This window comes from Myxine glutinosa, chromosome 5 (assembly GCF_964187855.1).
Source record: "Myxine glutinosa chromosome 5, kmMyxGlut1.1, whole genome shotgun sequence".
In the NCBI taxonomy this organism is placed as follows: Eukaryota; Metazoa; Chordata; class Myxini; order Myxiniformes; family Myxinidae; genus Myxine; species Myxine glutinosa.
This window is the reverse complement of record NC_136265.1, coordinates 178,442,321-178,466,186: the sequence shown is the minus strand read 5'-3', so window position 1 is coordinate 178,466,186 and position 23,866 is coordinate 178,442,321. Positions and strand designations below refer to the sequence as shown.

Below are 23,866 nucleotides of genomic sequence, written 5' to 3'. Positions count from 1 at the left end.
AAGTCAGATTAATCTGTACGAGTTGGTTACCTCATCTGTAGATTATTGTTGGTGGAGAAACACCCTTATCTAGAACCTTTAACCCTCCGCTCGTGTGGCGGGGCTTTGGACATAGCAACGTGTAAAAGGGGTTTGAGACACCCCGCCGCACCACGAGAGGATTAAACAGGCTACATTGGTCAGTAAGTAGCCACCTGAAGGGCAACGTCTGAAGCTTGCCTGTGGGTGATATCGATGACGAGGGTGTAATCTTGCAGGAAGTCATCAACCTGCAGTCGTGAACCACCGCGCACCCCAAAATCGCTCAAGGGACGGTCGTTGTTTACTGAAAATGCAGACTGCCGTTAAAATACTGCAGAGGTTAGATTTGTCATCACTCATAATCAAGAATATTATCGAGTTATTCGTAAAAACTATGTGCACCTTCGGTCTCGCCCTCTTCAGAAGAAATAAGAATGGTTCCTCGACCGTCCTCGATCTGAACATCTGGAGCTACCATTCCGAATCTCTCCTTCAGCACCTGGTGCAGATGAGTCGAGTTTGTACTTTAGTGTGCAGTCCATCAGCATTAGCATTTCCATCAGCTACAGTGCAGTCTGCAGGCTCATAAGCTAAAGGTTCTGTGCCAAGGCCGTTTAAGACCTATCAAACAGAGACCTCACGTTCCGTTCACACATCAGCAAGCATACCGAATCAAAATCAATACTCAGCCATTGAGGAGCAAAGCAAGAAGGAACAAATGCCCAGGAATGATGGCTCACAACGAGACAACCAAATTAAAAACAAGGTCACCCTCATAGGCAAGTGCAGAAGACCATGGTAAACAAAGCGGACAAAGGGTTGACCAGGATGTATCCTTAAAGGGGAATCCAAACGCAAATTTTTTTTTTCTCAAAACCATTGAAAATCATTGATCATGGTCGAATTTGAAGGGTGGTTTGTTTTTGAAAATTATTTTGCCAATCAGAAAGTGTCGAAAATAGCCCAAGAGTGACGATTCTATTTTGCCAGTGACGTCATGTCATGATCTTACCTTGATCCAAATGGCGACTTGCACAGAGAAACGGTGTATTCCGAGCTCGGATTCATTCTGATATCGATTCCTCCGTCATTAGCAACTCAGAAGGTTCTCAGTATGTTTTTGATCAGTCGGTTTTAATCCACAACTCCCTGATCAGTGGGATTTTGAATAAACGATTGGAGACAAAATTAGTGATGGAAACGCTTTCGGGGGAATTGTGGAGCCGTATCATTGCGAGCCTTATGCGAGTGATTTAGACGAAGAAGATGGCCACAATGGAGGTGTTAGTGAAGATGAAAACGCCAGTCACGTGTCCATTACAGATTGGCATGTTTTGTTTTTCCATTCATACGTTGGATTATAAGGGATTTCTATTAGTTGATAAGTTAGTGATATTACCTCAGCAGAAATACAGCACCGACACCGCCTAGGCACCCGATTGATGGGGGATTGTAGAGGGGGTGGCGGGGGATGTTTGTGAGGGTGATGGTTGATGGAAGATTGTGAGGAGGTGGTTGAGGGAGGTGGGGTCAGGTGGTGGGTGGTGTAAGGTAACTGCTTTATCATCAGGCCTACCAATGGGTGGTGTACTCTCGCGAGATCTTGGGCGATACTGCTTGAGTCGCAAGAGTATATACGGTATTTCACAAAACACGGAACCAAAGACACACTTGGAACAGGAACAGCATTACATTACATCGCTCCTTCGGAATGAAAATCAATTTAAAGATACAGTTTGTCTGGATGTTCGTGTGGGATGGTGGTGGGTGTTGTTAGCTGGGGTCTTTGAGCCCTTCAGGTGTGTAGGGCAAGGTGGCGGCGATGTTAGTCAGCACATCTAGCGAGCTCAGATTGGTCGCTGCCAGGTAAACAAAGGTGTTCGATTCACCACTCCAATCGCCCATGTCCATCGGCTGGTAGCTCGGCAGAGATGGTCTTACAGATTCGTGTGAGGGTTGTTTCTTCCGCTTAATCGTGGAGGTGGCATCCTCTCTCAATTATAGCGGACAACCACAAGATCTATAGCCATCTCTGTTCTTTTAGAAACGTTCTCTGTAAAATGTTCCGAACACAAAAGCAAACATTGTGTTGGCCCGATCCACACTCGGGTATTTCGGACAAACCTCGTCCAATTTCTGGCAACCCTCAGGGATCTTTCGGCCATTTGTGTAGCATGACACCATCTCGGTTTGTATTACTACAACCGCCAAAGACGCATCGACTCGGCATATTTGCAGAGATTCGAAAATTATTCGCCGTTTGAGTGAAATCGTTCCTTGATGTAACCTGTCGACAATATGGAAGAGGTGGTCACTTTCACTACATGATGTCATGGCTAATCATGAAAAACAAGATTTAATCTTGGAATTGCAAAATTACCTACTTTATAAATGAGAACAGACGCACCATGTCTATTTTGTAGGGTAGCAAGGGATATATTAGCATCGAGGTGGTCTGAGCGTTTGGGTTCCCGTTAAGGATGTTTAACATAGAGGTCGACCAATATGGGTTTTTCAAGGACCGATGCCGATACCCACATTTAGAGAGCAAGGGGGAGGGGGGCAATGACCGATATATGCACCTGGTAAAACAAGTTAATATTAACAATGCACTGGGGTCACAACCTGCGACCAAATCTGGTAAAACAGGGCCAATTGAGAAACACACATTTAATGCACTGTTAAACGATGAACCCGACACCTCTCACCCATGTCAGCCTCCACCACGGTTATATCGGAACGAGTCGATTTGTCACGGTCACGGATAGTTTAACCCCAATATGGGCTGTTCAAAAATTACATATAGCAATCGTTTTAGGGAGCTGCGTGCTGTGCTTGCTTCATTAAATCTCATTAGTAAACTTTTTTCAACATTGATTAGATATTTCTGGGTACATCATCATGAGTAACACTTGATCCAAACAAAGCCAATGGAAATCTGACAACAAATCCAGGCAGTGTATAATCAGCAGAGGCCTACAGGCCTGGGCCTGGTTGCTAGAAACCCAGATAACTTAACCACTGGATAAGAGCTATCCTGTGGTTAAAATCCTTGTCCAAAGGCTAACTATCCGAGGGATAAAGTATGGTTGGAGAGCTATCCGAAGGATAAGGGCTGGCGAGGGCATGGTTAAAGTTTTGATTGACATATGGTATCCCACAATGCATTGCACCATGAAAAACAATCATGGTGTGTGAAGTCATACTAGAAAGAGGAAGGCAAATTTTACTGGGGAATGGGTGTACTAGTTGTTAAAAAAAAAAAAAAGTCCAAAATCCTTCAATTCCAGCTCTGATCCTGAAAGCAAGAAACCTTTTGGTAATCAAGCTGCCCAGCATCACAAAAAGGAAAGTTTTCTTTTTAATTATTGGTCAGTGTCGATAACCTAAAATTGCCACATATCGGCTGATATAATTAGCCGGGCCGATATATTGGTCTTTCACGAGTTTAACATGCATGGAGGAAGAATGCACGCACGCAAATGCAGGATAGGCCTTGCTGTGACAGACCTTTTCCTGCAGGGTGTGCACGAGCATGGTGGTCGTGTTGAGCCGCACAAGTGCCTGCGGTTTGCTGGAGCACACGAAGCAGCCTGGATTTGGAGAAACAAGCAGACACGGCACTAGAAGCTTCTTACGTGGATTCGGCTTCCTGTTCAAAAATACCTGCACAGGACGCAAGTGCATACGTGACAGCATGAGAGGGTGCTACCGGGGCCGCAAGATCAAAATATAACAGGGGATTTGGGGCTAAAATTAGTGTACGAACAGCTGGAGAGGTCGTTGAGGGTTCATGGGCAGAAGAACATGGAGGAAGAAAAAGACTGAAAAAAAATCAAAACAAAGAGGTTGGAAAGGGGGAATGTGGGAGAGGGGAATCATTAATACCTCACCGTATGACACTTATCCAGCTGTAAGGTTAGCACCTTGAAGGCTTCCAGCACAATAAGACCAGCAATAATAGCGTTGGTGGTGGCAATGGCCGGTATTATATTTCCTGCCATGGCTGGGATGACAACACGCAAACATGCAGGATTGCTATACAAATCTGAGACACACATATGTCTGTCTCATCTTCTTTCCCTTTGGATGCCCATGTGACTTAACATTGTACCACTGGGCTGTTAATATCAGCAAAATATGAGTTGAAATATCAAAATCATAGGAGAAAAGTAGTTTTAAAAGAGCCATGTAAATGTTTATTGGTATCAAAATAGAAGTTTACAAGTGAAACGATAACGTTTAAATACTCACACTTTACATCAAAGCGGCTTTTCATGGGTATGCTGAAGATAAACATACGCAAATTAGCAGCCGAGCTCACAAAATCCATGGCTGCCTTTTCCTCCTGTAGAGAAAAAGAAAATCCACAGTTCAGGGTCCTGCTCCATAGTGTCACCATCAAAAGACCCACAGGTCAGGGCCCTGCTCCATCATGCCACCGTCAAAAAACCCACAGGTCAGAGCCCTGCTCCATCGTGCCACCGTCAAAAAACCCACAGGTCAGGGCCCTGCTCGATCATGTCACCGTCAAAAAATCCACAGGTCAGGGCCCTGCTCCATCGTGCCACCCTCAAAAAACCCACAGGTCAGGGCCCTGCTCGATCATGTAACCGTCAAAAAATCCACAGGTCAGGGCCCTGCTCCATCGTGACACCCTCAAAAAACCCACAGGTCAGGGTCCTGCTCCATCGTGCCACCCTAAAAAAACCCACAGGTCAGGGCCCTGCTCCATAGGATCACCATAAAAAAACCCACAGGTCAGGGCCCTGCTCCAGAGGGTCACCATAAAAAAACCCACAGGTCAGGGCCCTGCTCCATCATGCCACCGTCAAAAAACCCACAGGTCAGGGTCCTGCTCCATCGTGCCACCCTAAAAAAACCCACAGGTTAGAGCCCTGCTCCATAGGGTCACCATCAAAAAACCCACAGGTCAGAGCCCTGCTCCATCGTGCCACCGTCAAAAAATCCACAAGTCAGAGCCCTGCTCCAAGTGCTCCATCGGGCCACCGTCAAACTGTCCATTCCCACCACAAACCAACGTCTTTGACAAACCTTAATGACGAGGTTGGTAACATGAACTAACCCGCTTACAGGGAGGATTACGTGGGTAATAAGGAGCACAGACGTGTGTTAGTGTGCGGAATCATTACAGGAGACAACACGAAAAAAATATATATATATACTGATCCACGTGTTATTTCACCTTGTCCCAAACAAGCTCTGCTCCGTTTCCCTTGGCCTGCAGCTCGTTCTGGAGGTCTAAAAGGCTGCCCATAAATAGGCGAGCTTGCTCGTGCACTTCCAACACCCTCTGGTCAGGCAAGCCGCATGATGGGACATCTCGTACACCTGCGGGTGATATGCCGAGTGGGAAAACGGGGCAGCACAATCAAAGAGGGGCGTGTTCAGGTTTGGGGAAAAATACTGGAATCACAGAGAATAACTAGAATGGCACTTGGTAGAGCGCATACCTCCACCAGGTTGAACAATTTGCGTTTTGTATCCCACTGATAGGCCGGATCTGGATCTGGACCTGAATCAAAATCCAATAGGCTTGTTCTTCTCACCTAACCAACTCATCCACCTAGTTTTGTCATAATCCGTCCACACCTTTTTGGAATATCATGCTACATATTAGTTTAGTCCGATCACTCAATGGTGAAGAATCACATTTTTTTTTTATTTTTTTTGCCCGGATTTCAATCTTCACTAAAGGTGAATCAATTCTTCCTTGTCACACACCCAACTTCTCCACCAAATTTCGTCTAACTCCATCCACAATGTTTTGAGATATCCTGTTCACAAGCAAACAGACAGAGGTGAAAACATAACCTCCATCCACCTTTGGTGGCAGAGATAACAGAGAAAGGAGGGAAGCAAATGGAGAACGATGGAAAGAAGGGGGAAAAAAGGGGGAAAAAAGAAAAAAGAAAAAAAAAGAGGTGGGTGAAAGAAAAACCTGAGAAGGGTGGGGAGTGTGGCAAATACTCACATTTGATAACACCAACACTTCACAAATGTGTGTAAACACACACACACACACACACACACACACACACACACACACACACACACACACACACACACACACACACACACACACACACACACACACACGACAAGCCGACCGGGAGGACAATGGTATTTAAGTAGCCGGATTTCTCGGTCCGTTAAACTATTTTTGCTGGGACATTTCAGCGTTACGTCTCGTAATAGGCTAGGCTTCTACAGACGTGCGCATCATCCCGGCATCCAGCACTAAGCCAGTCCTGTCACTTGTCTGATGCCAGTTTAACACCATAACCCATAATTTATATATCTGACTCCATCTTGCATTCGCAGGCAATGGCCTGAATGAATGCCAGACTCGAGGCATCGGGATGACAGATTTAATAAGATGGCAGGCGTTAGATCTGGGACGTCATTACAGTGTTACGTCCAGCGCTAGGCTAGGCCTTCATGGCGGTGCATCATTTTAACGTCTGATCCTTGGGAGCATAAAACGAATCCATAATATGGTTTTTTTGGCGAATAAGTGTCCATAGTATTACTAGAATTAATGCAGGGTTGTTCGCAGTTCACAAAATGTTTCTGAAATAAAAAAAACATTTGCAAATATTGGCTGTGAAGAGCTGTATTACTGAACTGTAACATGTTGTTCAACCACCATCCCCAAAGCGACCGGTTCAAGGCTAGTATTAAAATAAACAAACTCACGAGTGTGTACTGGGTTAGTCACCATCGATCCCAACCTTTAACTTTAATGGGGACATGAGGCATTGGTCTGCATACCCCTCCAAAAAAGGAGGAAATCGGACGATTGGCAAAGCAAGCTTCACATTAACCTCATCAGCCAATCAGATCCAGGCAGCAATCATGTGACAATCAATACCACAATAGTCAAGTGGAAAAGCAGAAAACAAAGTTGCAACCAAATATTTTGTAGATGATCTCTGCACATATTACATTTAATAAATAGGTAGGAACGATATACAGTAGTATGTTTGGTACAAGCTGTGCCTTAGCTAGGTAGGCCTTATACTCAAGACCTCGCCGGAAAGTTCAAAAGGAACTCTCGGCCTCTGAACTCTAAACAAAGAAACCTGCTCAATTGGATGATTACCCTCAACTGGGACTCCTTTAGAATCCACCTGCTGCTCCAGGTGCTCCCAGGATAGTGGAACAGGTGCACAGCGCGTCTTCCACAGCTTATCCATAGTCAGCAAGTAATTTATGTCATCGTGGAAAAGCTGAGAAAAGTAGAAGAGAGAAGAACACAATTTCCCAAGCCACAAATCGCACCACAATGATAACTTTTCCAGTAATACACAAATTGTATGACAAAAACATTCACATGTTGAATCAAACAACAATACAGTGTCAAGAGAGGCGCAAAGCGCCCCTTCCTTTATATAAAGAATCAACAACAACAACATGCATTTTAAAGGCCATTTTCCCTGCTAGAGCGGGGGTTAGCCTTGCGGTCCCCATGACAATCTTCTCCATTTTGCCCTATTTTCTGCATCTCTCCTTGTTAACCCCCTTGCCCGCATTTCTTCTTCCACCATCTTTAGCCAAGCCTTTCTCGGTCTTCCCCGTCCTCTGCTTCCTTCTACATTCATTTCCATCACTCTTCTCAACCAGTCACTTTCATCCTTCCTCAACACATGACCAAACCATCTCAACCTGTTCCTCTTCACAGCATCAATCACAGGCTCTATTCCCATCATCTTTCGCAATTCATCATTTGTCTTCCTCTCTCTCAACGATACTCCACACATCCACCGAACCATTTGCATTTCCACCCTTTCCAACCTTCGTTGCTGCTCTACATTCATTACCCATGTCTCGCTCCCATAAATCATAACACTTCTCACACATGCAGCATACACCTTTCCCTTCAGCTTCAACGACACTCCCCTCATCATCAGCACGCCACTCAGTTCCCGAAACTTCTTCCATGCACATCTCACTCGAGCAACCGTTGCCGAGTCTGATCCACCTTCTCCATTCAGCATGTCTCCGAGGTAGCAAAATGTTTTCACACCTTCCAGCTTCACGCCGTCTCCAAGATCCAACTCAACATTTCCTCCATCTGCAGCTCCCTCTGTGCACACCTTACATTTGAATGTAGCTGCCACACTGGTTAATGACCCTCTCAGACCACTACATTTTTGATGAACCCACTCAGCGCACATTGTACATTGAATGGAGTTCACTCCGACACCCTTCCTACACACAGCACAGGGCCACTTCCCAGTTCTTTCCACCTCACCACATGCTTTACCACTTGCCATCACCTTCGTCTTTCCGATATTCACCTTCAGACCTTTTGTCTCCATACATTTCTTCTACGTGTTCATCTTTTCCTTCAGTCCATCCATACTTTCCGCAATCAACACCAGATCATCTGCATACAACAACTCCCACGGTAAACCCTCCTTTACGTTCTGAGCCAGCACCTCCATCACAGCTACAAATAGTAGTGGACTTAGTACCGACCCCTGATGCACTCCCACCTTCACCTCAAACTCACCACTGTTCCCGTCCTTCGTCCTCACAGCTGTGCGCGCTCTTTTGTACATTGCCATCACTACTCTGATCAACCATTCCTCCACTCCTAACTTCCTCAATGCCCATGTCAATACTTTGCGTGGTACCCTATCGAATGCTTTCTCCAGATCAACAAACCCAAGAAACAACTTCTTCCTCTTCTCCATGTACTTCTCCTGCAACTGCCTCACAATGAAAAGCGCGTCTGTCGTTCCTCTTCCTGGCATGAATCCAAACTGCATTTCGTCGATCTTCACTTTCTTCCTTATCCTCCTCTCCAACACCCTTTCCAATACCTTCATTCCATGCTCCAATAACTTTATCGCTCGGTACGAGCCACACTCCTGAGGGTCACCTTTCCCCTTGTATAGAGGGACGAGGGTACTCAGTTCCCAATCCACTGGAATGCGGCCTTCTTTCACCACCAGATTACAGATCTCTGTCATTCTCTTCACACCCCAACTTCCTGCTGCCTTCAACATATCTCCCACAACTCCCGTCGGCCCTCCCGCTTTTCTACCCTTCATTGCTTTTATCGCTTCCTCAACTTCCTTCTCAGTTATCTTCTCTGCCGGTCCTAAAACAGGGTTACTCTCTATGTTGCCATCCCATTCATTCTCTGTATTCAACAGCATTTCCATATATCTTTTCCATCTTCCTTTAATTCCATCTGGGTCGACAACGATTTGTCCCACTTCATCCTTCAAGCAACTCACCCCCATCACACCACACCTCTCTTTCGCTATCTGCTTTGCAATCCTGAATACTGCTTTCTGACCCTCTTCCGAATCCAAGCGTTCTCTGAACATTTTCCAACATGCCTCCTGCGCCTTTGCTACCTCTTTCTTTGCAGCCTTCCTGGCTGCCTTATAACTTTCATGCTCTGCTGTTTCTGCTCCGATACCCTTCGCCTTCTGCCACTCCTTGAACTTCTTCCTCTTCTCGTCAATCCTCTTTCCAACTTCATCATCCCACCACCATGTTTCCGAGTGCCTCGGTGGTCCTTTTGTCCATCCACATACCTCACCAACGGCTCCCAACAGACCAGCTTTCATCGACAACAAACCACTTTCAAGCTCAACCACATCATCCTCGACCCTACTCAGCCTCTCTTTTAATGCCTCCCTTACTGTCACCTCTTTCAACCCCCACACCTTCATTCTCGGTTGGTACTTCACCCGCCGAGCTCTCCTCGCACCTTTCACCCTTACGTCGCAGACAACCAAGTGGTGCTGTGAAACAGCCTCCTCCCCCGGGATCACCTTTGTGTCCCGGAGGTGCCCCCTATCTCGCCTACGCACCATCAGGTAGTCAACGGTTGTCGTCGACCCACCTGACGTGTATGTAACAAGCTTATTATCCTCTTTCTGGAACTGAGTATTACAAATCAACAAATCAGCTCCATCAGCAAACTCCAAAACCCTTTCACCTTCTCCATTTCTCACACCATATCCGTAACCCCCATGAACTCCGTCAAAACCATCCATACTCCTTCCCACATGTCCATTTAGGTCTCCTCCTACCACAACAACTTCCTCATCTTTCACGTTTTCCATCAGCTTCTCTATCGCACACCAGAACTTGTCCTTTTCTTCATCGCTTCGACCAACCTGCGGAGCATATCCCGAGATGACGTTCACCAAGAGCTTTCCAATCATCATTTTCACCATCATCAACCTATCACTCACTCTCGTCACACTCACCACACTGTCTACAAACTCCTCAGAAAACAGGACACCAACACCATTCACGCCCTCCAGGCACCCTTGCCACACAAACTTGTATTTCTGTCCCTGCCTACCCTTCACCATTCTCACACCACTTCCCTTCCATCTCGTCTCTTGCACACAACATATGTCCACTCTTCTTCTGACCAATACTTCCACCACTTCTCCTGATCTCCCTGTCATTGTCCCTACATTCCATGTCCCAAACCTCAGAAACCGATCTCCACTTCGGGCTGTACCCTGCCCATATGTAGTTGTAATTGTCATGGTTCCCTTTTTGAAGCAATGTTTTTATGGCCGGATGCCCTTCCTGACGCCAACCCTCTTAGTCGTCTTTTACGACACGCAGGGATACGGTGTACCTATTCTTATCCAGGGTACACACCGGGAAAATATTATATAAGGGATCGTTTCTCTGTATCAAGGGAAGCGCAAAGCGCCCCTCCCTTTAGGTATGGGACGGTTTCTCTGTATGCAAGTTTAACATGGGGACTGAAAATTCGTTTCTCGGCTTCTACTGGACGAAATCAGCTGCAAATTTCAGAAGTGAATGCCAATAGGTCTAGTTAATGGCTTTCAAAACAAATTCCACCTAAGTGCCATAGTTCCTGCTTCTCATTCGAAATCCTTGTAACAATCATGAGATCTAACGTGCCAGCGCAATGGCCTAATATGGATTGTGGGTTCGAGTCCTTTCTGGGTTGAATACATCACCCCCCCCCCCCTTTTTTTTGTATTCAAGATCAAGGCTCGTGTAAGAGCTAACATCAATCACAAAAAAAAAAAAAGGGACACACAAAACATACAATAAAAGGAGTGGGAGACAAGATGGGGAGAGAAAGGGAAGCACACGAGTACAACAGCAGAGAACAGGGACATCAGAAGATCTGTGGGAGGGAGAGGGCTTGGGGGGGAGGAGGTATAAAAACACTTGGACACTGCTAGAACTTCCAGGAAAGAAAGAAATCGGTATTTCAAAAAAAAAGTGTATCTGGGGTGAATTAACGGGGGTTACAAGAGATCAAGGTTTTGGATGGGGGAAGACAAGAGATGGTGGTGAACAGCTGTTTTAAAGACCTGGAGGGAGGAGTGGGGTTGAAGAGAGTGAGGGAGTTTGTTCCAGAGGCGGGAGTAAAGAGGAATGAAAGAGTGAAGGTGAACAGATGTCTTGATTTTGGCAATTTCACCAGAAGAGGGTTACTGGCAGTTCTTGTGCGACCTGCAGGAATATTTGGGGGACAGAGCACAGAGAGCTGGGGGAGCAAGGCCGGAGAGGAGTCGGTAGAAGACAGATAGACCACCTACCTACCTGTGTTGAGTGAGTGAAAGGCCCTCACAATCAGCTTCATCGCAGGAGATAGGAATGATTCTAAAAGCTTTGGTTTAAACAGTGTGAAGCCGAGCTAGGTGTGAGGCAGGAGCACCAGCCCAGAGGGGAGAGCAGTATTCCATTGAGCTGTGGATGAAAGCCTTGTATGTAGTAAGGAGCTCTGGTGTGCCAAGTAAGGACTTCGCACGATGGAGGATGCCCAGACGGTGACTGGCTTTGGAGGCCAGCTTGGAAATGTGGTTTTCCCAGGAAAGATCATGGCAGAAAGTGAGACCCAAAAGCTTGAGTGGCACAACTTCTTGGAGAGGATTGTTGAGAAAGTAGATGGGAGGGTTGTCCAGTCGGTCTTTTCAGAGAGACATAGTAAGAGTGTGAGATTCGGCCTTCTTGTGGGAAATGCCAATGATGTTAAGAGTTTTAGATGCCACATTATCCAGGAAACAGATATGATGCTGGGGTGCCAACCCATATATAAAGGAGGGCAGAACTCCAATTATTTAGGAACAGTCTTCAGTCGATTTTTCAAATAATTAATTGGAATGATGGAGGATGCCGAATCTGCAGGCGGCTTTGGAAATCAGCTTTGCAATATAATGGCCAGCACAGGAGAAGGAGGTCGTGGCTGATAGTGGGGCCTAGACATTCAAGAGCATGAGGGGATTCAGGTGCTATCATGGGCAGCATGGGGCTACGGTGAAGGAAGCATTTTTAATAAGAGGGCGAATTGCTTTGCAATTCATGTCCCCCAACCGATGTGATATTTTAAGTCCAAAAAGGCCATAACTGAAAAATTGACGAAACGCCCTGAAACTCAAATTTGTTCAGTACCTTATCATAATAACGTGATGGACTAAGTTTCAGTTGAATACAGTGCATTCAGAAAGTATTCAGACCCCTTCACTTTTTCACATTTTGTTATGTTGTAGCCTTATGCTGAAATCGTTTAAATTCATTTTTTCCCTCATCAATCTACACTCGATACCCCATAATGACAAAGAGAAAACAGGATTTTAGAAAGTTTTGCAAATTTATTAAAAAGAAAAAACTGAAATATCACATTGACATACGTATTCAGACCCTTTGCTACGACACTTTAAATTTAGCTCAGGTGCCTCGCATTTCTCTTGATCATCTTTGAGATGTTTCTACACCTTGATTGGAGTCCACCTGTGGTAAATTCAATTGATTGGACATGATTTGGAAAGGCACACACCTGTCTACGTAGTGTGTTCAAAAAGTATCCGACCTTTATTTTTCGTGCGTAAAAAAAAAGAAGCTAGGGAGGCGTTAATTGGTGCACGTATGTAGGCGATCCTAATGCACACGCGTGAATTTTTTCCCACCTGCAGAAGCTGTCATTCGACGGCAGACCGCTGATGAGTGAGGACATGTAAGTGAGCGCCGTCGGATTTTCGTTTTTGACAAAATGATGGAAAAACTTGAACAACGCTACTGCATCAAATTTTGTGTTTTTTGGCCTCGGGGATGTTGGATGCTTCCATTGTGATGACTGCAACTTGGTTTCTGGGTCGTACCCATAAACCCAGGACTCATCGCCAGTGATCACTGTGTTGAGGAAGCTGGGATCGCTGTTCACAGTCTCCAGCATGTCCTGTGCGATCTCCAAACAGAGTTGCTGCTGCTCAATCGTTAGCAGCTTTGGTACGAACTTCGCTGAGATTCTCCTGAAGCCCAAATCCTCCTTCATAATGGAATGAACGGTGTTGAATCTTGCGGATCGTTTCCACTTGGGAATCGCCAAGCTTTACACAAAATTTGATGCAGTAGCGTTGTTCAAGTTTTTCCGTCATTTTGTCAAAAACGAAAATCCAACGGCGCTCACTTACATGTCCTCACTCATCGGCGGGTCTGCCGTCGAATGACAGCTTCTGCAGGTGGGAAAAAATTCACGTGTGTGCATTAGGATCGCCTACATACGTGCACCAATCAACGCCTCCCTAGCTTCTTCTTTTTTACGCACGAAAAATAAAGGTCGGATACTTTTTGAACACAGTAGTATATAAGGTCTCACAGCTGACAATGTATATCAGAGCAAAAACCAAGCCATGAGGTCGAAGGAACTGCCTGCAGAGCTCAGAGACAGGATTGTGTCGAGGCACAGATCAGGGGAAGCCTACAAAAAATTCTGCTGCATTGAAGGTTCCCAAGAGCACAGTGGCCTCCATAATTCTTAAATGGAAGAAGTTTGGAACAACCAGGACTCTTCCTCGAGCTGGCCACCCTGCCAAACTGAGCAATCGGGGGAGAAAGGCCTTGGTAAGAAAGGTGACCAAGAACCTGATGGTCACTCTGGTTGAGCTCCAGAGATCCTGTGTGGAGATGAGAGAAACTTCCAGAAGGACAACCATCACTGCAACACTCCACCGATCTAGGCTTTATGCCAGATTTTTTGAGAATTGCTTGAAAAAGCTCCACAACTTGTGAACACTGTGAAAGTGTCGCGAAAACTGACCACGCAGGATGAGACCCGTATTTATATGCAACCGGTTAAAAACACGTGGCGCTAGGGGTTCTACGTGGCTCTACAGGGTGGTCAAGTGGCTCCACGAGGCGACTTCGTGGCCAAGACATGGTGAGCACGTGGCGATCACGTGGTTCTGTCACCGGATCGCTCCTTATATGGCAATCACGTGGCGCTACGGGGTTCTACATGGCCAATACAGGGCCAATACGTGGCAATTACGTGGCTCTACGTGGCAATAGGGGGTCCCCCATAATTGCCACGTAGTGCCACGTATTACGTGGCCCTCACGGGGGTAGCCCCGTGGCCGTTAAGTAGGCGCCACGGTAGTGGACAAGGCTGACTTTACATGGAAAAATTTTGAACTTTTTAAAATTCCCGCTCTACCTTGCAGTGGGCGCCACGTAGACCCCGTGACTGCCAAGTGGATGCCGTAACTGTCACGGGATAGCCACGTCCCACCCCGTATCAAAAAAAATGGTCCTACGTGGCCCTTACATGATAGTGTGACCCCAGCATAAGGCTGCAACATAACAAAATGTGAAAAAAGTGAAGGGGTCTGAATACTTTCTGAATGCACTGTATGTTACAGGGTATGAGAAAAAAGTCTGGAAAACCACAGGTGTGACGGATGGACAGATGGACGACAAATCTATACTCCCCCCAGTGAAACCGCGAAGGGACTAATAACCACACTGGCAATTCCAAAATCTCAAATGAGTCATTGTGTACCCACACAAGTTTTACATCTCCAAAGCACAATGGTAAAACAATAAAATCATTGACATCATCACAAAAAGTAAATAATTTAAGCTTTGAGAGGGTTTTTTTTTTCTTTTTTCTTTTTCACTCAGTGGTGCATGTCTCGAGGAAGAGTTTCCTCCTCCCAATGGATGCCTACCTAGCCTGGTGTTGGCTTAGCGGTTAGGGTGCCGGCTTGGGATCCTAGGATCCTGGGTTTGAATCCCGGTCGATCGCTGAATTAACGCCAGGGGGGTTGACTCAGCCTGTCATCCTTCCGAGGTCGGCAAATTGAGTACCAGCTTGCTGGGATGAATGATCACGGTGTGTACCCCGATTTAGAATAGGTACACCGTATCCCTGCGCATCGTAAGAGCGTGACCAAGGGTTGGCATCAGGAAGGGCATCCGGCCATAAAAACATTGCCTCAAACAGGGAACCATGATTGTCATGGGGCCCGCAAGGCTAACCCCCGCTCTAGCGGGGAAAATGGCCTTAAAACGATCATTCATTCATTCATTCAATGGATGCCTACCTATGGGGATTGAGCATGCTCTTAACCTTTTAAATGCATAAAGTCGAGCAAGGAAGCAGAGATGAAGTTGTAAAACAGCACAACAAGCAGGGATGACTATACAAGTACATACTAAGCAAGCCACACTGGCCCAATGGCCCATACCTTATTGAAGACCTTGACCGGATTGTATCCGGTCGACTTCGCCCAAGCCCGTGTGGACACTCGCTTTATGTTCCCCGAATCGCTATTGAGCTCGTTCGATTCCTGGATAACCATCTCTCCCAGGCCCCCTACAACAGGGTTCACAAGATGGGAAGAGGTTCACAAAATCCAAACGATAATCAGCGCATTGTCACGCAGTGCAGCTGCTTAACTAAAATTCTCAACAATTGTGCGTTTGATGATAAAAGCACAATTTGGTGAACAACTAGTGTCCTGTGTACCTAAGGATTTAAGAATGGGAGGCACTTGAAATTACATCCGTTTACATTTTTCAAGAGACCAAATAGGCCACCGTACAGTTTGACCGCTTGGAGCTTGTGATCCAGGTTTGAAATACGAAATTGTACTTGATCTCTGCTTTACTCCTATTAAACAACACCATTCGGTAAAATATTGTTACGTGGAAGGGAGGGGATCCATAGTTAGACTGTGTAAGTGTAGTATAGCCCGTGTGTTTCGAGTAGCTGCTTGATCGACATGTAACAGGGACCTATCAGGTTAAGTTGTTTGTTACACGTGACGCTGAGGAGGCAACATGTGTAATTTATAGACAGGGTAGACCTTACGACATGTGGGCGTGAACACCTAATGTAGTAGGCGGGGCTAGTAGGCGAGAACTTCTCATGAGACTTTGAGAACTCATCATCTGTCTGGCAATCACAATCCGTTTGGCCAGTGTGTGTCAGCCATGGCGGCATAAAGTGCTCTGTCGACGGATGTGCCATCTTCAAGTGGGCGGGCCGGCCGGAGCAGAGAACTCCGCCCAAGAGCAAGGGGAGGTGAACAAGAGAGCTCGCTTGACGAAGGACGAGAGAACTGGTGACAAAGAAGAAGAGGCCTCTTGTTCAAAGATGATAGTGAAGGACGCGGTGCGACGCGCGCGACTTGCTACCAAGGAGGAAGCAGACAACGCGGTACGTTTAATGTTCTTTATTCAAAGAGGTCACTGTAGCACTGGCGCGCTCCGGGCTGCGCGCCCGGTGTATATCCTGAGGCCACGCCTACCCCTCGGGCATGGCCGCCGCCCACTTGGTGCGTGGAATGATGTCACCACGCCAGTGGGCTTTCGTGTCCGCCACACGCACCCCCCCAGAATTCCCGCGCAACTGGAGGGCCAGTTTGCGGGGCAAACGGATGACCCGGCCGAAGCGCCCTCTGGCGACCGGCGGCATCCGGGGTGCAGGGATGCCAGGTGGGATGCCCCCAGCTGTACCCGGGATGGGTGCCGGACCGGGGGGCGGCGTGCCTGCGGTGCTGGGCGGTGCCGGGGGTCCGCCCGCAGGGGGGCGGCCCCGACGCGGGGGCCGAGCCACCGGCGGTGGGTGGTCCACGTCGAGGTGGGCCGGCTTGAGGCGGTCTATGGAGACCCGGTCAGGAGTCCCGCTGATGTCCAGGGTGAAATGTTTCACCCCGGTCTCCAGCACGCGGAAAGGCCCGTCGTACGGGGGCCGCAGTGGTGTCCGGTGGGCGTCGTGCCGGACGAAGACGTACTCCGCGGTGCGAAGCTCCGGGGCGACGTGTGTAGGAGGGTGGCCATGGTGCGCCGTCGGCACCGGGGCGAACCTCCGGGCGGTCTCCTGCAGCGCAGAACGCTCCTGCGCCGCGGACCAAGGTGCCGTGGGGTCGGGGAGGAACTCGCCCGGCACCCGCAGCGGTTGTCCAAAGACCAACTCCTCCGCGGATGCGCGCAGGCCCTCCTTGGGCACCGTCCGGAGGCCCAGCAGGACCCAGGGGAGCCTGTCGACCCAGCCGCCGTCGCGGAGGGTGGCCCGGAGCGAGGCCTTCAACGAGCGGTGGAACCGCTCGCACAGGCCGTTGGCCTGGGGGTGGTAGGCCGTGGTTCGGTGCAGCTGGACCCCGAGCCCCCGCACGACCGCGGCCCAGAGCTCCGAGGTGAACTGGGGGCCGCGGTCGGACGAGATGTCCGAGGGGGCGCCGAACCGGGCGACCCAGGTGGCGATGAACGCCTGCACGACGTCTGCCGCCGTCGTCGCCGCCAAAGGCACAGCCTCCAGGCCACCGGGTGGTGCGGTCCACCATGGTAAGGACATGGGTGAAACCCCGCGAGGGGGGCAGAGGTCCCACTAGGTCCACGTGCACGTGGTCGAACCTACGTGCCGGCACCGTAAACGGGGCCAATGGGGCCTGGGTATGCCGGTGCACCTTCGTGCGCTGGCACGCGAGGCACGTCCTGGTCCAGCCGCGGACGGCCTTCCGGAGGCCATGCCAGACAAACTTGTCGGCGACCAACCTCTGGGAGGTCTTCGTGCCTGGGTGGGACAGGCCATGGATGGCGTCAAAAACCTGGCGCTGCCAGCCTGTGGGGACGATGGGGCGGGGCCGCCCGAGGGAGACGTCGCAAACGAGGGCCGTGCCCGCGCCGTCGAAGGGCACCTCGGTGACGCGGAGGCCCGTGACGGCAGTCCGCAAGGCCTGGACCCTGGGGTCGGCGGCCTGGTCCGCCGCCATCCGGGCAGAGTCGATGCCAAGGTGGACTGCGTGGGCGACGGCCCGGGAAAGGCAGTCGGCCACCGGGTTGTCCTTTCCCGCGACGTGTTGGATGTCCGTCGTGTACTCGGACACGGCCGCGAGGTGACGCTGTTGCCGGGCCGACCACGGCTCGGCGACCTTGCCCATCACGAAAACCAGCAGCTTGTGGTCGACGAAGGCCGTGAACGCACGGCCCTCGAGCAGATGGCGGAAGTGCCTGACCGCCAGGTGAAGCCCAAGCAACTCGCGGTCGAAGGTACTGTAACGACGTTCGGGCAGGCGAAGCTGCCGGCTGAAGAACGCCAGCGGTTGCCAAGCACCACGCACCCATTGCTCGTGCACCGCGCCCACCGCGTAGTCCGAGGCGTCGGTGGTGAGGGCGATCGGTGCATCGGGCGCCGGGTGCGCGAGCATGGTGGCGTTGGCCAAGGCGAGCTTCGCGCCCGAGAACGCCGCGTCCATCTGCTCGGTCCAGGTAACGTCACCTTTGCCCGGCTTCCCTCGAAGGGCCTCGTGTAAGGGGCGCAGGAGCTGGGCGATGCGGGGCAGGAACCGATGGCAAAAGTTTACCATGCCCAAGAACTCCTGGAGCCCCTTGATCGTGCGGGGGCGCGGAAACCCCTTCACCGCCTCCACCTTGGCCGGTAGGGGGACGGCCCCGTGCCTGGTGACGCGGTGCCCCAAAAAGTCGATTTCAGCGACACCGAACCGGCACTTGGCGGGGTTCACGATCAGGCCGTGCTGGCCCAGACGTTCAAAGAGCGTGCGGAGGTGACGAAGGTGCTCTTCGCGGGACGCGCTGGCGACGAGGATGTCGTCCAGGTAGACGTACAAAAAAATCCAAGCCGCGCAAGACGCTGTCCATGAGGCGCTGGAACGCCTGAGCCGCATTTTTCAAACCGAAGGGCATCCGAAGAAATTCGAAAAGCCCGAATGGCGTGATGACAGCCTTCTTCGGGATGTCCTCTGGCCGGACAGGGACCTGATGGTAGCCGCGTACGAGGTCCACCTTTGAAAAGAAGGACATCCCCGCCAACCGGGCGGAGAAGTCCTGGATGTGGGGGACGGGGTAGCGGTCGGGGGTGGTGGCGTCGTTGAGGCGCCGGTAGTCCCCGCACGGTCGCCATCCCCCGCCGGGCTTGGGCACGATGTGGAGCGGGGACGCCGACGCGCTCTCGGAGCGCCGCACGATGCCGAGCCGCTCCAGCGTAGCGAACTCCGCTTTAGCTACGGCGAGCTTCGTCGGCTCGAGGCGGCGTGCCCGGGCGTAGACCGGTGGCCCGGCGGTGGGGATGTGATGTTCCACCCCGTGCTTGACGGTCCCCGCTGAAAAGGTGGGCCGCGTGAGGGCCGGGAAACCCGCAAGCAGGCGGGCGAATTCGTCCGCTGCCGGAAGCGTACAGATGAACCTGGCCGGAACGGAACCGCTCAGCAAGCCGCTCGGCGAGCTGCTCAACGAGGCGGGCAGCGCGCACGCGAGCGAGCTGAACGTCTCAGCCTGGACAAACCTTCTACGCTTTACATCGACCAGTAATCCATTGACACATAAGAAGTCCGCGCCGAGCAGTGCCATGGGCACGTCGGCCGTAACGAACGACCAACTGAAAACCTGCCCTCCGAACCGCAGAGAGAGACAGCGTTTTCCGTATGTGCGTATAGACGTACCATTGGCCGCAAGCAGCGCGGGACCGCGGCCCGCGGTGTGCTTGTCGGACGTACCAGCAGGAACGACACTCACCTGCGCCCCCGTGTCGCACAGGTAACGGCGCCCGGACAAGGTGTCCGTTATGTACAGAAGGCTGTTTGAATTGCCGACGCTCACCGTTGCCACCGAGCGCCGGCTCGCCCGTTTCCCGACCTGCCGAATGAGCACGGCGGGCGACACTGCCGAGCCTCGTGGCCGAACTTGGCGTGGAAGAAACACCAGGCGGGCAGCTGCGGCGTCGGAGGCCGCGGTTTTCTTTGCGGCGGCGGCGGTGGTGGTGGGCGGGGCGTGGCGGCGGACACGAGGTGTGGTGCATCGGGGAAAGCCTCGGGAGCCTCGGGAGCGGCAACCGCGCCAAGACTCGCCTGCGTGTCCAAAGCCGCGTAGTATTTGTCGGCCTCGGCAGCGAGCGCACGGGGTTCCGTTAACACGGAACCAGCCAAAGCGAGGCGGACTCGTGCTGGCAGCTGGCGTTGAAATAACGCCCGGAATAGAGCGTTCAGGGTTTCGTCGCCCATGAGCGCCAGCATATGGTCCATACGGACCGATGGTCGCGTGTCCCCGATGTCGGGGAAGTCCAAGAGGCGATCGGCCCGTGCGTCCACCGTAAGGCCGAACGTGGCGAGGAGGAGACGCTTGACCGCCTCGTACTTGCCATCGGCAGGTGGATCCCTTAGGACCGATACGACGCGGGTGGCCGTGCCGGGCCCGAGGGCGGCGACCACGTGGCAGTACATGGTCTCGTCCACCGTGATGCCTCGAAGTCGGAACTGAGCTTCTGCCTGCAGGAACCAAACTTCGGCTTGTGACTCCCAGAATTCGGGGAGCTTGATGGAGACCACGTTGGTGGCCATTGTTGCGGCGGTTTCGGGTGGTCAGCGACGGCTGACTTGAATGTCGGAGGTCACCAATGAAGGACGCGGTGCTACGCGCGCGACTTGCTACCAAGGAGGAAGCGGACAACGCGGTAAGTTTAATGTTCTTTATTCAAAGAGGTCACTGTAGCACTGGCGCACTCCGGGCTGCGCGCCCGGTGTATATCCTGAGGCCACGCCTACCCCTCGGGCGTGGCCGCCACCCACTTGGTGCGCGGAATGATGTCACCACGCCAGTGGGCTTTCGTGTCTGCCACAATAGTACAAAAGCCTTGTGTGGAAGGAGGCCTTGCTTGAAGGACAGAGGTGCCCACGAGACCTGGTGGAGGAGGTGGATCATCGCTGGCATTCCACACCAAGCACAATCTTCATTGTGCTCGTTTTGGCATTGGATAGATATCGTCCCTCAACTGGTCCCCAAAGTGATCTGTTTTGCGCCTTGCATTCGCCCTACGCACCAGATAACGGAAGTCTCGCCTACAATTGTTTTGTTGCACGAGTGTGATCTGTGGCACCGAGTGGGTTAGGAATCGTTTTATTACCAATCATTGTACATATAAGTTTGAATCTTCCCATTTACCTCTGTGTCCATTCGACTCGCATGGTTTGTTCCGTTTTTGTTCATAGCGTCTTGTTACGCTTTTCCCTGTTTACTTATAAATAAACCCTTTAAAAGGTAAGAAACCTGTTTCAGCTATTTGCTTCCGTGTCTGTTTGCCGCCATTAATTCGGCCCAATTGAACCTCCTTGGTGAACAGTAAAGTGTTCGAATTGATTAAATAAACGCAGTAAAATAAATAATAAAAGATCCTTAGGCCAATCTTCCGAGTCGAACTCCTGTTTTAACAGCACTGAGGTTCCTGTTTTTTTCCCCAAGAATATCCCTTCTTTTCTATCGTTTGCCTCATGGCACATACCAAATAAAGGGGCCTTGCTTGGTTTTAGTGAATATACATCGACATGTCATCTTGTACATAAGCCGAGTGTTGGCTTAACGGTTAATGTGGCTGGCTTAAGATCTCAGGGTCTTGAGTTTGAGCCCCTGTCATGCCGGTACACAACACCAGGTGGGTTAACTCAGCTTGGCATTCTTTCAAGGTCGGCAAAATGAGTACCAGCTTACTGAAAACAAAGGCACTGCATGAGCAGCACAGCTGCTCTCCCAGCTACAGTGTGATGCAACCAGTTGCCACTGGATGCATCTGAAATGATGACCTTATAAATGCAAGTACAAAATTCATCATCACAGTCTATGTAATTGTGATTGTACTCATGTTTATTCATGAATATTTTATATTCACCTTAAATAAACATTTCTTATCTTGTGTTTCAGGGTAGATATGGACTAACAGTAGATACCGTGGCGGTGATGGGCGATGAAAGCACTTAATGATGTCAAACACAATGAAGCTTGTGAAGGCAGTGCAGCCATCCACATCAGAGTACTCTACGTCCAACAAACTGGGAACTACAATGCCTTCAGGAAGTATTCACACCCCTCGACTTTTTTCACATTTTGTTGTTGCAGCCCGAATTTAAAATGTATCAAATCGAGATTTTTTTGTCACTGATCGACAAAGATTACCTCATAATGTCAAAGTGGATTTTATTATGTTTTAGTTTTTACAGAAATTTTTACAAACTAATTAAAAATTCAAAGATGAAACGTCTTGAGTTAGTACGTATTCAACCCCTTTGCTGGGACACTCCAAATTGAGCTCAGGTGCATCCAATTTCCTTTCATCAACCTTGAAATGTCTCTACAACTTGATTGGAATCCACCAGTGGCCAATTTAATTGATTGGACATGATGTATAAAGAAACGCACCTTTCGGCCCCAAAGTTGACCATGTCAGAGCAGAAACTCTACCATGAAGTCCAATGAACTGTCCGTAGAACTCCGAGATATAATTTTGAGGAGGCCTAGATCTGGAGAAGGGTATAAAACAACTTCTAGAGTGTTGAAAGTTCCCAAGCACGCAGTGAGCTCCATCATTAGGAAATGGAAAGAATATGGAACGAACCAGACTCATCCTAGAGCTGACCCTCCGACAAAACTGAGCAACCGGGCAAGAAGGACTTTTGTCAGGGAGGTGACCAAGAACCCAATGACCACTCTGACAGAACTAGAATTCCTTGGCTGAGATGGGAGAACCTGTCAGAAGGACAACAGTCGCTGCAGCACTTCACAAATCTAGGCTTTATGACGGCCAGACGGAAGCTACTCCTGAGAAAAAGGCACATGACAGCACACCTGGAGTTTACAAAATGGCATGTGAAAGACTCGGAGCACGAGGCAAAATATTCTGTGGCATGACGAGATGAAATTGAACACTTTGGCCTGAATGCAAAGTGCTAAGTCTGGAGGAAACAAAGCACAGCTCATCACCCATCTAACACCATCCCTACCGTGAAGCTTGGTGGCTGCAGCATCATGCTATGGGGATGCTTTTCAGCAACAGGGACGCTTTTCAGCGACAGGGACTGGGAGACTTGTAAGGATAGAAGGAACAATGAATGGAGCCACATACAGGCACATCATTGAGGAGAATCTGCTTCAGAGTGCAAAAGACCTTAGACTGCAGCAAAGATTTATGTTCCAAAAAGACAATGACCCCAAGCATACAGCCAAAGCAACACTGGAATGGCTCCAGAACAAGAACATGAATCCTTGAGTGACCCAGCCAAAGCTTGAATCCCATTGAGAATCTGTGGAAAGATTTGAAGATTGCCATTCACCAATGCTCACCATCCAACTTGACAGAACTTGGGAAAATCTGCAAGGAAGAATGGAAGAGATTCCCCACATCCAGATGTGCAATGCTGATACAGAGATACCCAAGAAGACTCGAAGCTGTAATCGCTGCCAAAGGTGCTTCCAAGAAATTTTGAGTAAGGTGGTTGAATACTTATGTAAATTAGATATTCCTGTATTTCATTTTCAATACATCTGTAAAAAAAATTCTAAAAAACATGCTTTTACTTTGTCAGTATGGATTATTTGGTGACAAAAAATTAAATGTAATCCATTTTAAGTTCAAGCTGCAATAACAAAATGTGAAAATGTCGAGGGTGTGAATACTTTCTGAAGGCACTGTATGTGTTATTTGTCAGAATGACACAAACAAGCCTCTCTAATATCCAAGCCAATCAAAACAACCAGACTCTGAGTGGATACAAAGCTCTGACTAAAACCTAAC

At 49.5% G+C, this 23,866-nt stretch overlaps 1 protein-coding gene across 6 annotated transcripts in view; it reads right to left on the bottom strand.

The window, feature by feature from the left end:
- Positions 1-23,866, bottom strand: part of UBA2 (ubiquitin like modifier activating enzyme 2) — a 73,916-nt gene that overhangs the window by 4,841 nt on the left and 45,209 nt on the right. For 5 of the 6 annotated variants that reach the window (XM_068115423.2, XM_078779161.1, XM_078779162.1 and 2 more), the window contains 8 exons: positions 15,537-15,664; positions 7,148-7,274; positions 5,228-5,373; positions 4,276-4,369; positions 3,915-4,027; positions 3,532-3,687; positions 424-520; positions 220-325 (listed from right to left, as the gene is read on the bottom strand). In XM_068115423.2, coding sequence (XP_067971524.2) covers positions 220-325; positions 424-520; positions 3,532-3,687; positions 3,915-4,027; positions 4,276-4,369; positions 5,228-5,373; positions 7,148-7,274; positions 15,537-15,664 — 967 coding nt within the window. Of the gene's footprint in view, positions 1-194; positions 326-423; positions 521-3,531; positions 3,688-3,914; positions 4,028-4,275; positions 4,370-5,227; positions 5,374-7,147; positions 7,275-15,536; positions 15,665-23,866 lie in introns of all 6 variants that reach the window. The other variant, XM_078779160.1, reaches the window with a different exon arrangement.